This window comes from Ailuropoda melanoleuca, chromosome 12, assembly GCF_002007445.2.
Source record: "Ailuropoda melanoleuca isolate Jingjing chromosome 12, ASM200744v2, whole genome shotgun sequence".
NCBI classification, from domain to species: Eukaryota; Metazoa; Chordata; class Mammalia; order Carnivora; family Ursidae; genus Ailuropoda; species Ailuropoda melanoleuca.
In genome coordinates this window covers 27,704,566-27,719,643 of record NC_048229.1, presented here as the reverse complement: position 1 = coordinate 27,719,643, position 15,078 = coordinate 27,704,566, and the positions used below count along the sequence as shown (strand labels likewise).

At 40.4% G+C, this 15,078-nt stretch overlaps 1 protein-coding gene across 1 annotated transcript; it reads right to left on the bottom strand.

Annotated features, from left to right (window-relative positions):
• Positions 1–12,290: 12,290 nt before the first annotated feature.
• Positions 12,291–13,042, bottom strand: LOC100480142 (zinc finger protein 678-like). The gene is made up of 2 exons (XM_034638112.1): positions 12,525–13,042; positions 12,291–12,447 (listed from the first exon to the last, which is right to left on the bottom strand). The coding sequence occupies exons 1-2, from the start codon at positions 13,040–13,042 to the stop codon at positions 12,291–12,293; spliced, it is 675 nt and encodes a 224-aa protein (XP_034494003.1).
• Between the last annotated feature and the right edge of the window lie 2,036 nt (positions 13,043–15,078).

The following is a 15,078-nucleotide window of genomic DNA, read 5'->3' as shown; positions in this document are numbered from 1 at the left end:
GACTGGGATCTTTCCCTGAATGTTTTCAGACCACAATGCTTTGAAACTGGAACTCAATCACAAGAGGAAAGTTGGAAAGAACTCAAATACATTGAGGCTAAAGAGCATCCTACTAAAGAATGAATAGGTCAACCAGGAAATTAAAGAAGAATTTTAAAAATTCATGGAAATAAAAATGAAAACACAACTATTACAATCTTTGGGATGCAGCAAAGGTGGTCCTAAGAGGGAAGTATATAGCAATACAAGCCTTGCTCAAGAAACAAGAAAGGTCTCAAATACACAGCCTAACCCTATACCTAAAGGAGCTGGAGAAAAACAGCAAATAAAGCCTAAACCCAACAAGAGAGAAGAAAATAATAAAGACTAAAGCAGAAATCAACAAAATGGAAATCAAAGAACAGGAGAACAGATCAACAAAACTAGGAGCTGTTTCTTTAAAAGAATAATAAGATTGATTAACCCCTGGCCAGGCTTATCAAAAAGAAAAGAGAAAGGACCCAAATAAATAAAATCATGAATGAGAGAGGAGAGATCACAACCAACACTGAAGAAATGCAAACAATTATATAAGCATATTATGAGCGACCATATGCCAACAAATTAGGCAATCTGGAAGAAATGGATGCATTCCTAGAGACACATAAACAACCAAAACTGAAACAGGAAGAAAAAGAAAACCTGAGCAACCCATAACCAGCAAGGAAATTGAAGCAGTAATCAAAAAGTCCCAATAAACAAGAGCCCAGGGCCAGATGGCTTCCCAGGGGAATTCTACCAAACATTGAAAGAAGAAATAATACCTATTCTTCTGAAGAAGTTTCAAAAAATAGAAATGGAAGGGAAATTTCCAAACTCTTTCTAAGAGGCCAGCATCACCTTGATACCAAAACCATACAAAGACCCCACCAAAAAGGAGAATTACACTCTAATATCCCTGATGAACGTGGATGCAGAACATCTCATCAAAACACTAGCCAATAGAATCCAACAGTACGTTAAAAGGAATATTCACCACGACCAAGAGGGATTTTTTCCTGGGCTGCAGTGTGGTTCAGCATCCACAAATCAAGGGGTGCCTGGGTGGCTCAGTTGGTTAAATGTCTGTCTTCAGCTCAGGTCATGATCCCAGGGTCCTGGAATGGAGCCCCATATCAGACTCCTGCTTGGCGGGGAAGTACTTCTCCCTCTCCCTGCCTCTCCCCCTGCTTGATTTTTCTCTCTCTCTTTTTCTCTCTCTCTGTCACATAAATACGTAAAATCTTTTTAAAAATCCAAATATCAATCAATGTGATACACTACATAAATAAAGGACAAGAACCATATGATCCTCTCAATAGATGCAGAGAAAAAGCATTTGACAAATTACAGCATCCTTTCTTGATTAAAACTCTTTACAGTGTAGGGATAGAGAGAACATACCTCAATGTCATAAAAGCCATTTATGAAAAGCCCATAGCAAATATCATTCTCAATGGGAAAAAACTGAGGACTTTTCCTGTACGGTCAGGAACATGGCAGGGATGTCCAGTATCACCACCGCTATTCAACATAGTACTAGAAGTCCCAGTCCCAGGATTCAGATAACAAAAAGAAAGAAAAGGCATCTGAATCGGCAAAGAAGTCAAACACTCACTCTTTCCAGATGACACGATACTCTGTGGAAAACCCAAAAGACTCCACCCCAAAATTGCCTGAATTCATACAGGAATTCAGAAAAGTGGCAGGATATAATATCAATGCACAGAAATCAGTTGTATTTTCATACACCAACAATGAGACAAAAGAAGGAGAAATTAAGGAGTCGATCCCATTTAACAACTGCACCAAAAACCAGGAGATACCCAGGAATAAACCTAACCAAAGAGGTAAAGGATCTCAGAAACCTATAGAACACTTGTGAAAGAAAAACATTCCTCTTGTGAGGAAGACACAAAGAAATGGAAAAATGCTCATTAGAAGAAAAAATATTGTGAAAATGTCTATGCTAAGTAGAGCAATCTACACATTCAATGCAATCCCTATCAAAATACTGTCAACTTTTTTCACAGAACTGGAACAAATAATCCTAAAATTTGTATAGAACCAGAAAAGATCCCAAATAGCCAAAAGAATGTCAGAAAAGAAAACCAAAACTGGAGGCATCACAATCTCAGACTTTAACCTCTATTACAAAGCTGTAATCATCAAGACAGTATGGTACTGACAAAAACAGACACATAGGTCAATGAAACAGAATAGAGAACCCAGAAATGGACCCTCAACTCTGTGGTCAAATAATATTTGACAAAGCAGAAAAGAATATCCAATGGAAAAAGACAGTCTCTTCAACAAATGGTGCTGGGAAAATTGGACAGCCACATGCAGAAGAGTGAAACTGGGCACAAAAACAGACTCAGAATGGATGAAAGACGGGGCACCTGGGTGGCTCAGTCGTTGGGCGTCTGCCTTTAGCTCAGGGCATGATCCCGGCACTGTGGGATCGAGCCCCATGTCAGGCTCCTCTGCTGGGAGCCTGCTTCGTCCTCTCCCACTCCCCCTGCTCGTGTTCCCTCTCTCACTGGCTGTCCCTCTCTGTTAAATAAATAAATAAAATCTTAAAAAAAAAAAAGAATGGTTGAAAGACATAACTGTGAGACAGGAATCCATCAAAATCCTAGAGGAGAACACAGGCAGCAACCTCTTTGACCTAAGCTGTAGCAACTTCTTACTAGACACATCTTCAATGGCAAGGGAAACAAAGACAAAAATGAACTATTGGGACTTCATCAGGATAAAAAGCTTTTGCACAGCAAAGGAAACAGTTGGCCAAACCAAAAGACAACCATCAGAATGGGATATTTGCAATAGACATATCAGATAAAGGACTAGTGCCCATAAGATGGAAAGAACTTATCAAACTCAACACCCAAAAAACAAAAAATTCAGTCAAGAAATGACCAGAAGAGAGGTGCCTGGGTTGTCTCAGTTGGTTGAGCACCTGCCGTCAGCTCGGGTCATGATCCTGGGGTCCTGGGATCGAGCCCCATGTCCAGCTTCCCACTCAGCAGACAGTCTGCTTCTCTCTCTTCCCCTCCTCCCATCAGCTCATGCACTCTCTCTCACTTGCTCTCTCTCAAATAAATAAAATGTAAAAAAGAAAAAAGAAAAAGAAAAGAAATGGGTGGAAGACATGAATAGACATTTCTCCAAAGAAGACAAACAAATGGCCAACACACAGATGAAAAAATGCTCAACATCACCCACTATCAGGGAATACAAATCAAAACCACAATGAGATACCACTCCACGACAGTCAGAATAGCTTAAATTAACCACTCAGGAAACGACAGATGTTGGTGAGGTTGCAGAGAAACGGGAACCCTCTTACACTGTTGGTGGGAATGGAAGCTGGTGTGCCCACTCTGGTAAACAATAGGGAAGGGCCACAAAAGGCTGAAAATAGAGCTACCCTACAACCCAACAATTGCACTACTAGGTATTTACCACGAAGATACAGATGTAGTTATCCAAAGGGGCACCTGTACCCCAAAGTTTATAGCAGCAATGTCCACAACAGCCAAACTATGGAAAGAGCCCAGATGTCCATTGACAGAAGAATGGATAAAGAAGATGTAGAGGGGCGCCTGGGTGGCTCAGTCATGAAACGTCTGCCTTCAGCTCAGGTCATGATCCCAGGGTCCTGGGATCGAGCCCCACATTGGGCTCCCTGCTTGGCAGGAAGCCTGCTTCTCTCACTCCCATCCCCCCTGCTTGTGTTCCCTCTCTTGCTGTCTCTATCAAATAAATAAGTAAAATCTTTTAAAAAAATGTAGAGTATATATGTACAATGGAATACTACCCAGCCATCAAAAATATGAAATCCTGCCATTTGCAAAGACCTGGATGGAACTAGAGGGTGTTAAGCTAAGTGAAATAAGTCAATCAGAGAAAGACAATTATCATATGATCTCCCTGATACGTGGAATTTCAGAAAAAGAAAAACAACAGAGGATTATAGGGGAATGACAGGAAAAAAACAAAACAGGACAAAATCAGAGAGGGAGATAAACCATAAGAGACTCCTAAGCATAGGAAACAAACTGAGGGCTGCTGGTGGGGAGAAGTGTGGGGGATGGGGTAACTGGGTGAGGGACATTAAGGAGGACACATGATGTAATATAAACTGGGAATTACATAAGACTGATGAATCACTGACCTCTACCTCTGAAACCAATAATATATTATATGTTAATTGAATTTAAATAAAAATAAGTACATTTTTTAAAATACCCAAAAAAGAAAAAAACAACAGGCAAAAACTTAGAACCCAAAGTATGTTTAGGTAGAAAGTTTCCAGTAACGAAACTTTTTCTCTGAAAGCATGTTTATCCTGAATGTTTAAGAATCACTCTCCTTATCTAACTTGTTATCAACAATGTGACTAAAAGCATGCTTTTCCTAATGTTAAAAAAAAAAAAAAAAGAAGAAGAAGACCATGAAGGAAAATGTGAAATGAGTCTTGAGTATGGTGCTTTTGTCTTTCAGTGAGTGAAATAAGGCATCTGATTGGGAAGACCTCTGTTCGTAAATAACCTGGCATGTGATGACACCAGAGAAATTTCTTACTGCCTTTGAGTTTCATCGTAAACTTGTTTTGGTGAGGACTATTCTGCTTATACTAGGTCACAGAATCTGAGCGTCTTCATGGTTCTGGTTCTGTGCTCGTGTTGTTGAAGCTGATTTTTGGCCAGCAATGGGAAAGAGTGTGTCTGATCTAGCTTCCCACCTGGAGCCCATTAGGCTGCATGTTACAAAATTGGCTGGTCAGTTACGACTCTACTAAAAGGAAGGTGACTTTCTCTTGTGACACTGCACGGCCACAATGCACTTAAGAGTCAGGACAAGCACAGATCGCAAGTCTGTGGCCCAGATGCTTCTGCCTTTTAGAATTTTAAATTCTTCACAGTGTGGCCAATTTAAATGCTTGCTGCATTTTGTAGATGAGATTCTGAATGAATCCACACACAAAGGACATGAGTTCCCTCAGTGGAGCCTGGCAGAGTCCTCCATCAGGAGAAACACACATCAGCCACTTCGTGTGCTGAGCACATTGAATTTAGCCAGGCTAACTCCAGAGAAATCCAAGACACAAAATACAATCCACCATCCCTGGGTGACACGGAGGGACCAAGATCACTGTAATTAGCACCTTCATTCATAGCTGAAGCCCCTGAGGGAGTGCTGGGCATGTCAGCCCACTAGCATGGAAAATTACCATCACAATGAGAAACAGGGCTGGAGAACCCCCTTCCAACAACCTGGGAGGACTCTTGTTTATACACATGGACTAGATATTTGCAAGTATCTCAATAAATAGGAAATTATACTAAAGATGACTTTAATGCTCAAGGGGCCAAAATGAGGACCCTTTGAATACGTACTTAATGCAAGAACCTTGAGGAATCCAACTGTTAAATTAAACAAACCAAGTGGGATACATATTTTGGCTGATATTGAGAAGCTTTTAAAGGAACCACTGACCAGAGAGTAACCACACAGGAAACAAATAAGGAACCTTCCAAAATAGTGACAAAAACTGAACTCAAAAATATCAACTCCCAGGGCACCTGCGTGGCTCAGTCAGTTAAGCGTCTGCCTCCGGCTCAGGTCATGATCTCTGAGTCCTGGAATCACGCCCAGCATGCCCCCTTGCTTAGCGGGGAGCCTGCTGCTGCCCCGGCTTGTGCTCTGTCAAATAAATAAATACAATCTTAAGAATTTTTTTTTTAAATATCAACTCATGTACAAGTACTCCTACTGTTCCACCTTCTTCTTACACTTTAAATAGGATGCAGGAAATGAAACATTAAAATCAAACCCTCTGTCAGAAACAAGAATTCTTGTCCCCTCAAAGATCCTTCTAGCTGGACTAAGAATCAAACTGACATGAGCAGACTAACAAGAGAAAATAAAATTAAATAGGTGTACGGACAGGGAGTCCACATAGACGAGGGAATTCCAAGACCGTGAGGCAAGATGAGGTACAAATGTCATTCTGAACTAAGGCAAAAGGTTTTGGGGCCTGGAGATTTGGAGGAAAGGTAAACACTTCATAGGGCGATAAGAAAAACATGTATTTAGTAATGAGATATTTGTCCTACTTTACAGATGGGTCACTGAGATAAACTTTGTCTCAGTTAGTGACTTTTTTTTTTAAAGATTTTATTTATTTGACAGAGAGAGAGACAGCCAGCGAGAGAGGGAACACAAGCAGGGGGAGTGGGAGAGGAAGAAGCAGGCTCCCAGTGGAAGAGCCTGACGTGGGGCTCGATCCCAGAACTCCAGGATCACGCCCTGAGCCGAAGGCAGATGCTTAATGACTGAGCCACCCAGGCGCCCTTCAGTTAGTAACTCTCATTCTGGGAAAGACCCTCCCCAGTTTCGATTCTACTGTGTGGATCAGGGAGGGGAAAATGTTCTCTTGAGTCTTCACCTTCTCAGATACCTTCAACTCAAATTATCCACAGGCCAAAATGGCACATTCGGAGGTTGGGGGCATGGACAAGCTGTCATGACCCCTTTCAGGTCCCTCATCTGAAACTTCCTTGGGAGTTTCACATATTAAAAGTTGACCTGGTACTTGTTTCATATCACTGATCCATCATTTTAGGCCTGACAATAGGTCAGTTGAGTCAAAGTCATTTCAGGAGGCAAGGATGCCGGTGTATTTTCAAAGGTAGCCTTCTGGTACAAGTAATGAAATTAAATGAGGCTTTTATATGAAAACAAAAGAACTATGCTTATTGATTAGCTCAAATGTTAAGCCGGTTTTTTACTTCTAAGGGCAGCCAGACGAGCAGACATCTAGATGTCAGACTTAAGTATCTTCAGATAGACTGAGGGCAGATAGCCACCACCTGACAGACCCTCCTGGCATATTGTTTAAAGGCATCTGCTAGTGTTTTCAGTGGCCTGTTGAGGCACAGCCCTAAGATTGCCTATACATGAGCTACTGGGAGGATTTTGTTATATGAAGTCATTTCAATTAAGTCTGCAGAGCTTCAGTAAAAAGGGTAGTTTTAGTGCTCAAATGATTCCAAGTGAGAAACTTGGGAGAAAAAAAATCAGAAGGTTTGTTTGGGGATTGGGGGCCAGGCATTGGACAACACAGGAAAAAACTCAGGATCTAGTCTACTTTATAATGAATAGTATTAAGATCTTTTATCTACAAGATGTTTTTGAGACTTATTCTTCTCTATAATCACTCTGTTACCAAACACACCCAAATTAACACTATTTGCATTGTAAAATAAGGCTAGTTCAAGAAAGAAAACTTGGCCTGATTATTTACATAAGCATACCAAGAATAAAGGTTTGACTTACAGATTCTTTAAAAGCAGCTTTGCTGTTCTTTTCATAATGAATCTCTAGATTGAACTTTTAATATTCTCTCCAGGCCAGAAGCCAAGCCAAGTACTTGCCACCAGACATTGCCTATGATACCTATAGGTGTGGGTGAACGCCTCTCTTCTAGAGGTCCCCCAAGTATCCCTAGCTTCCTGCACCTGTTAGGAAATTATCTTTACGGACCTGGTAAGGCCGCTGGGCACTCTGTAAGCAAGGTATAAGACTGATATTTATAAGGGGGCTTTATTGAGTCCATGAAGTCAATCTTAGTCCCTTATGACTGTTTTCTCATGTCTGAGTCTATGCAGCTCTTTCTCAGCTATGACATTCCAGTCAGAGCTTGGTAATATAACCTGTGTTTCTTATATTCTCTCTTAAAAAAAGAGAGAGAGAGATTTTACTTACCTATTGATTGATTGATTTGATTTGATTTGAGGGAGAGAGAGAGAAAGAATGAGCATGAGCAGGGAAGGGGTAGAGGGAGAGAGAGAAGCAGACTACCAGCTAAGCAGGGAGCCCAACGCGGGGCTCCATCCCAGGGCCCGGGGATCATGACCCAAGCCAAAGGCAGAAGCTTAACTGACTGAGCCACACAGGTGCCCCTTATAACCAGTTTTTATCATTGTGTCTTTTCATAAGCAGAACAGACGCTTATTGAAATTATGCAAATACATATGCTGGCATAAAAATGTAAAAATGGTCACTGAGAGTTTCTCAATTTGGGAGGAATGAGGAAGGGAGAAAAGAGAAATGTTTTAATTTGTTTCCAAACGTATATTTTGTGCAACTGCTGAAGACAGTAAACCTAGCACAAGAATTTTAACTCCTAAAAGAAAAAATAAAATAAAATTTTATATTTTATATAATATATTCATTTCAGGAGAAAAATGGGAACTGGACAATTCCATACAACACCCAGTGCTCCCCACAGGTGCCCTCCTTAATCCCCATCACTTACTTAACACATCCACCTACCCACCTCCTCTCTGGAAACCATCAGCTTGTTCTCTAGAGTTGAGAGTCTGTTTCTTACTTTGCCTCTCCCTTTTTTTCTTTCCCGATGCTCACTTGTTTGTTGAATGCTACATAGGAGTGAAATCATATGGCATTTGTCTTTCTCTGACTTATTTCACTTAGCAGAATATTCTCTAGCTCCATCCATGTTGTGGCCAAAGGAAAGATTTCATTCCTCTTTAGACTGATTAATATTCCATGTATATACAGGTATTTACCAAATCTTCTTTATTCATTCAGTAGTCAATGAACACTTGTGTTGGAATGTTTCAGGCAGAAATGTTTCTTGCCTCTTACTGTTGAACTTCTCCACCAACAAATCCATACCATCGACAGCACCGGAGACTGGGCCTATACTCACATGGCACTGACCCAAGGGAGGAAGGTCCCACACAGCAGTCCAGCAGGTTCCCGGAAAGGTCACCCGTCTACAGTGGCTCTAACCTATGTTGGGGTTATCTACCTGGATACTCGTGCCCGGGAGCAACCACAGCACACACCTTGCTGATCCTGCCTATGCCACTGTCCAGAAGCCTACTTCATCTCCAACATCTGTTCTACTATTCGACATTCTAAAGCTACACCCAGATGATGGCATCATCCAATACCTTCCTCCATCCTGTTCACCTGATGTAGGCCTGGGCAAACACGGTCATCCAACAGCAAATGGTCCTCAGGAACAGGTATTCAGTTAAATCATGAAGATAAAGTAGGACTTCTCTACTCCTCAGAAACCCACCCCATTTTTTCCCCATTACATGTATTCATCAGATGACACTGAGAGCTGCCTGTGCCTTTGCAGTGACTAAAGGGAGCCACCTCTGGGTCCCTCTCCACAATACAGAGTCTAGGTCTTAACTTTCATTCTAAGGACAGTGTCTTCATTGAGTTTTACTTAGATTCACATCCCACATCCCAGTGTTAAATGTCTGAATTAATACCCATTGGCCTTCCATCTCTCTAATCTCAATTAAGTGTTTACTGAGGACACTCTCACCACAACTCAGGCAAAAAAGAATGTTTGTGGGGTGCCTGTGTGGCTTAGCTGGTTAAGCATCTGCCTTTGACTCAATTCATGATCCTAGGATCCTGGGATCAAGCCCCACATCGGGCTCTCTGCTCAGGAGGGAGCCTGCTTCTCCCTCTCCCCTTGCCTGCCTCTCTCTGTCAAATAAATTAAATTTAAAAAAATAAATAAAAGGTGGACTTTAAAAAAAAAAGAATGGTTGTGATGCCTATGTAGCTACAAACAAAAATGAGGAAAATACACCTGGAGATCTGGAGAGAACTAGGAAATAAAACAAGTAGAAATTATTTTTCTAAATCCACGGAGTCCTTTGTGCAACCCAGGACAGTAGCTCTCCACATACTAATTCTTTCTCTTATTCATTCCCTATCTCTTACCTGGGCTACCACATCACTCCATGTGGGCTACGTTTCTCCTGCTCCTGGGGTATGTATTACACACCCAGCACTTTCATAGGCACACGTGTACTTCATAGACACATCAAAACAATACCCCCATGTAAATGGAGCACATACCTTTATTAAGGGCCACAGTGGAACAATTTAGAGTCCCAGGACTAAGTCCAGATTAGGCCATTCAAACTAGAACGGGTTTAGGTAAGGTCTGTGGGAGTTTTCTGTAAGGGACTCCGAAGGAGAAAGCACTGGGAAAGAGGAAAGATAGTTGCTCACAAGGGTGGATTGGAGATGTCATATCAGAAGTTACATTACCTGGTGACTCTGCAGAGTGTTGTCTAGAGAACGCACTAGAGAGAGGGACTGGAGTCAGTTCAAGTCCCTGCAAAAGTCCTGGCTACACAAAGTGGATGCCGAGTAGCAGTCTCGTAGAGTCTGTGAGCTAAAAGGTCAGCAATATCTCCATATAATCTGTAACATATCCATAATAATAACACAGTCAGCACAAAGAGGAGAAAACGGTACAACAGATAAAATAGGGGAAAAATAATCACTCATTATTTAAACCCTAGGCCAGTGAGAAAATGGATTCCTAGGTATATTATTCCATTCCATTCCATTCCCCAAGGGGCTATAGAACCTATCAGTTCCCTACGACCTTCAATAAAATGAGATAGGTTCACATTGGTGGTCCGATAACATATTGCTCATTACACATCTATGTTAATACATTAAAAACGATTGTTTTATTAATTAAAATATATTACGTTCACATATAAACTAAGTCATGCATTTCAAATCCACTCTATTATACCTGTCCAAAATACAGAATACAAGCATTAAAAAGCATTCTTTTTGCACTGATATCATGATGTGAGAGGAGTGATTTCCATAAATATCAGGCCTGACGTCATTCATAAGAAATGTGTATGTACAGGGGCACCTGGGTGGCATAGCGGTTAAGCGTCAGCCTTCAGCTCAGGGCGTGATCCCGGCGTTATGGGATTGAGCCCCACATCAGGCTCCTCTGCTATGAGCCTGCTTCTTCCTCTCCCACTCCCCCTGCTTGTGTTCCCTCTCTCGCAGACTGTCTCTATCTCTGTCAAATAAATAATAAAAAATAAAATCTTAAAAAAAAAAAAAGAAATGTGTATGTACAACTGTATGACCTTGTAGGGAAAAGTTAGCTATCCTTTTTGGTTTTTCTAAAGTCTTTATTTATTTGAGAGAGAGAGAGAACGAAGAGAGAGCACAAGCAGGGGAACGGCAGGCAGAGGGAGAAGCAGACTCCCCGCTCAGCAAGGAGCCCAAACCAGGACTCGATCCCAGAACGCTGGGATCATGACCTGAGCCAAAGGCAGATAGGTGCTTAACCCACTGAGCCACCCAGGTGCCCCAAACAACTTCCAGAGACCCTAACTGGTATTGCTGGTTTTAGATATAGGCCTGTCAGGATTTCTTCATTTCAATCACATCAACTCATACTCTCAACCCTAATGATTGCTGTTACGAAGATCCATCAGTAGGTACTGGACTGTCACCTCTTTTCCCTTAAAGAGCAATTAGTAAATCACTGTATTTCTAATGTTCAGGAAGTTCTTCAGTTTTAATAAATGGAGAAGAATGATGCTCTCCACACCTATTTCATGATAACTTACATCAATATTATAACCTTAAACAGCATCTCCATTGAGATTTTCTGCATATGTTGCATATCATATGGTCCTTCATCTTCCATGGAATTTAGGTGTGCATGAGTCCCACCTAATGTGGCAGTGTGTCTAATATCATCAATGTCACAACAATCAGCCTCATGGTTTCACACGCCCACTAGGAATAAATGAATCTTCTGAAGTGATTTGTGAGTGGAAATAAAGTAATATATGTTAGTTACAAATCTCAGTAGGGTGGATGTAAATAAGAAAAAAAAAAAGCACATCCTGAAATTATTTATACCTATGTAAAACTCCAGCCACTCAATCTTTTGAAACATAAGAGCATATACATTTCCAGGTGTTTAACTTTGCATTTTCCTCATAATAACTATTTTTATATAATGTCTGAATAGAGTGACTGATGTACTGCTTTTTGCTTGATATCTGTAACATTTTTTGACATTGGATGTTCAGATAAATAGTTTTCTAAATACTTAATCTTTCAAGTTTCTTTTCTGCACTCTTCAGTGTTTGCTAAAGTGTATATTAAAATGGTCTTTCCACACTCATTATGGTTCTAGGATTTGAATCTAGTGTGCATTTTTGTGATATTGAGTAAGGACTGAATTCCAATTAAAGGCTTGGCCACGTTCTTTACATTTTACAGTATTGTTCCTGTATGGTAACTATGATGTTGAGTAAGTTGTGAATTTTAGTGAGAAGTTGGACACATTCTTTATATAGTTACTCTCAAATGTGAACTCTCTGGTGTGGAGTAAGGGGTGAGCAGTCCTTAAACTTTTTCTCACATTATTTACATCTGTAAGGTTTCTCTCCAGTATGAATTCTATGATGTCCAGTAAGCGTTGAGTACAATATAAAAGCTAAGCCACATTCTTTATATTTGTAAGGTTTCTTTCCAGTATGGATTTGCCTATAATCATTTAGGGATGAGCAGTCCTTAAAGGTTTTACCAAATTTTCACATTTGTAAGATTTCTCTTGAGTATGAATTCTGTGATGTCCATTAATGGATGACTTCCATTTGAAGGCCTTGCCACATTCTTGACATTTGTAAGGTTTCTCTCCAGTATGAATTCTCTGATGTTGTATAAGTCGTGTGGGCCAATAAAAGGCTTTTCCACATTGTTTACATTTGTAAGGTTTCTCTCCAGTATGAATTCTGTGATGTCGGTTCAGGTGTGAGCACTGGTTAAAAGCCTTTCCACATTGTTTACATTTGTAAGGCTTCTCTCCAGTATGAATTCTGTGATGTTGTATAAGGTCTGAGGGCCAGTAAAAGGCCTTGCCACACTCTTGACATTTGTAAGGTTTCTCTCCAGTATGAATTCTGTGATGTCGATTAAGGTGTGAGCTCTGGTTAAAGGCCTTGCCACATTCTTTACATTTGTAAGGTTTCTCTCCAGTGTGAATTCTGTGATGTTGTATAAGGTGTGAGAGCCAGTTAAAGGTCTTGCCACACTCTTGACATTTGTAAGATTTCTCTTCAGTAGAGACTGTCTTATTTATATCTATATTTAGTTTTGATGACTGACTAAACATGGTCCCTGGTTTATTGCATTTGAATGGGTGTTTTCCCTCATGAATTCTCTGATGATCATGGACATTGGAGGACTGCTTGAGTGGACCCCCACACTGATTATACTCATAAGGATTCTCTCCCAAATAGATACCCTTTTGTATAATAAGGTTAGAGCTTTGATAAAACACTTTCCCACCTTTACTACATTCATACTGGTTCTCTGAAAACTGAGTCCTCACACATTTATGAACATGGGAGCCCTGGTTAAGTGTCTTCTCTGATTCACTGCATTGAAACATTCTGTCTCCATTGAAAAGGCTCTGGTAATTTTGTAGGGTTGAGTCCTCTGTGAGGGACTTCCCACGTGGATTCCACTTATCATCTGGTTCTTTATTTTTTTAAATCTCTGGTTATCAGAAATATTTGACTGAATGATGAATCCAATCCCATTTTGTAAATGGTTCAAATCATTATTTTCAGAATGGACTAGGTAACTTTCCAGATTTTCCAAATTATCTTTCCACAAACAGGTATGTTTGAATATTTGATTGGAGCTTTGGCTTCCAGAAACATGCTTTGTAGAAGAAGCTGACTTAAAAACGGAGCTTTTCCACAATGTTTTATGGCCTTCACCACTTCTGCCAGTGAGCTTCTTATTAAAGGCAGTTGTCTCAGTTTGGATATTTCCTTCGTGATATCTTTGATGCTCTTCACTCTCCCTACCATTGTCCCATTCTATCATTAAGTGTAAATTCTCAACAGCACTATTTTTGTATCTACCCACTGACTCTTTTTGGAAAGAACCTTCTATGCTTGGATTTGGCAGGAAGCTCTGGGTGTCATGTGAAGATACAGCTGAAAGATATCAAATAAGAAAAAAGGAAAATCATTCCATTTACTACTTTCTGATGAATATATTGATGACTTCTAACATCCAAGCTTCAAATCAGAGAATGTGAGCAAGATTCCTGAGAAGGAATCATGAGGACTTCGTTCCTCCATGACACATAACTTTGCACACAACATACAGACCACATATCCTAATAGACAATGCTGTGGTATTGTCATTGTGTAGCACTAATCACTTTCCTGTACCTCAAATAATCAGGAAAAGTACCACATAAGCACAAAATTAGTAGAAAGAAGGGATTTTATATTTTTAAAGATTTTATTCATTTATTTGAGAGAGAATGATAGAGCACGAGTGGCAGGAGGGGCAAAGGGAGAAGCAGACTCCCCACTGAGCATGGTGCCAGACATGGGGCTCGATCCCAGGACTCCTGGATCATGAGCTGAGCTGAAGGCAGACGCTTCACCAACTGAGCCACCCAGGCACGCCAGAAAGAAGGAATTTTAAACATAATACTGGAATAAACACAAGAGGATATTCTGAAAATCAGAACATATCGACAAAAGAAGAGTTGGCTGTCAGAAAAGATCAACAACATTGACAGCCCTTTAACTAAATCAAGTAAGAATGAAAGAGAAAAGACCAACAAGTATGAGAAATGAAGACGTGAAAGCAGACACACTGTAACGGAAACCAGAGAAAGAAAAGGAATTATAAGAGGTGATGATGGCTAATTATATGCCCACAAATTAATACCAAAAGACAACAATAAATTTCAGAAAAGCTATAAGCAGTTCAGACTTCATCATGAAGAAATATTAAAAAATCACAACGGATCCACAACTACTAAGCAGACTGAAAGAGTAATGAAAAAACTCCCAGCAAAGAAAAGTCCTGCACCAGATGAATTCACTGGAAAATTCAAATAGACACTTAATGAGAAAGGGTTTCAAATCTCCTCAAACATTTCCGAGGAGAGAAGATCAGAGAAATTAGTGAAACACTCTCTCTGGGGTACCAGCATTACCAGGTTATCAGGGCCACGGGCAGATTTGAAAGTAAAGAGGGCTACAAACTACTATCTGTGAGGAATATTCATGCAAAGTTCACAATAGAACACAGCAGACTGCAGCAAAAGCACATTTTACCATTTTACAACATAATCAAACGAGAAATCTTCCTGGAATTAAGGGAGTTCCAACATAT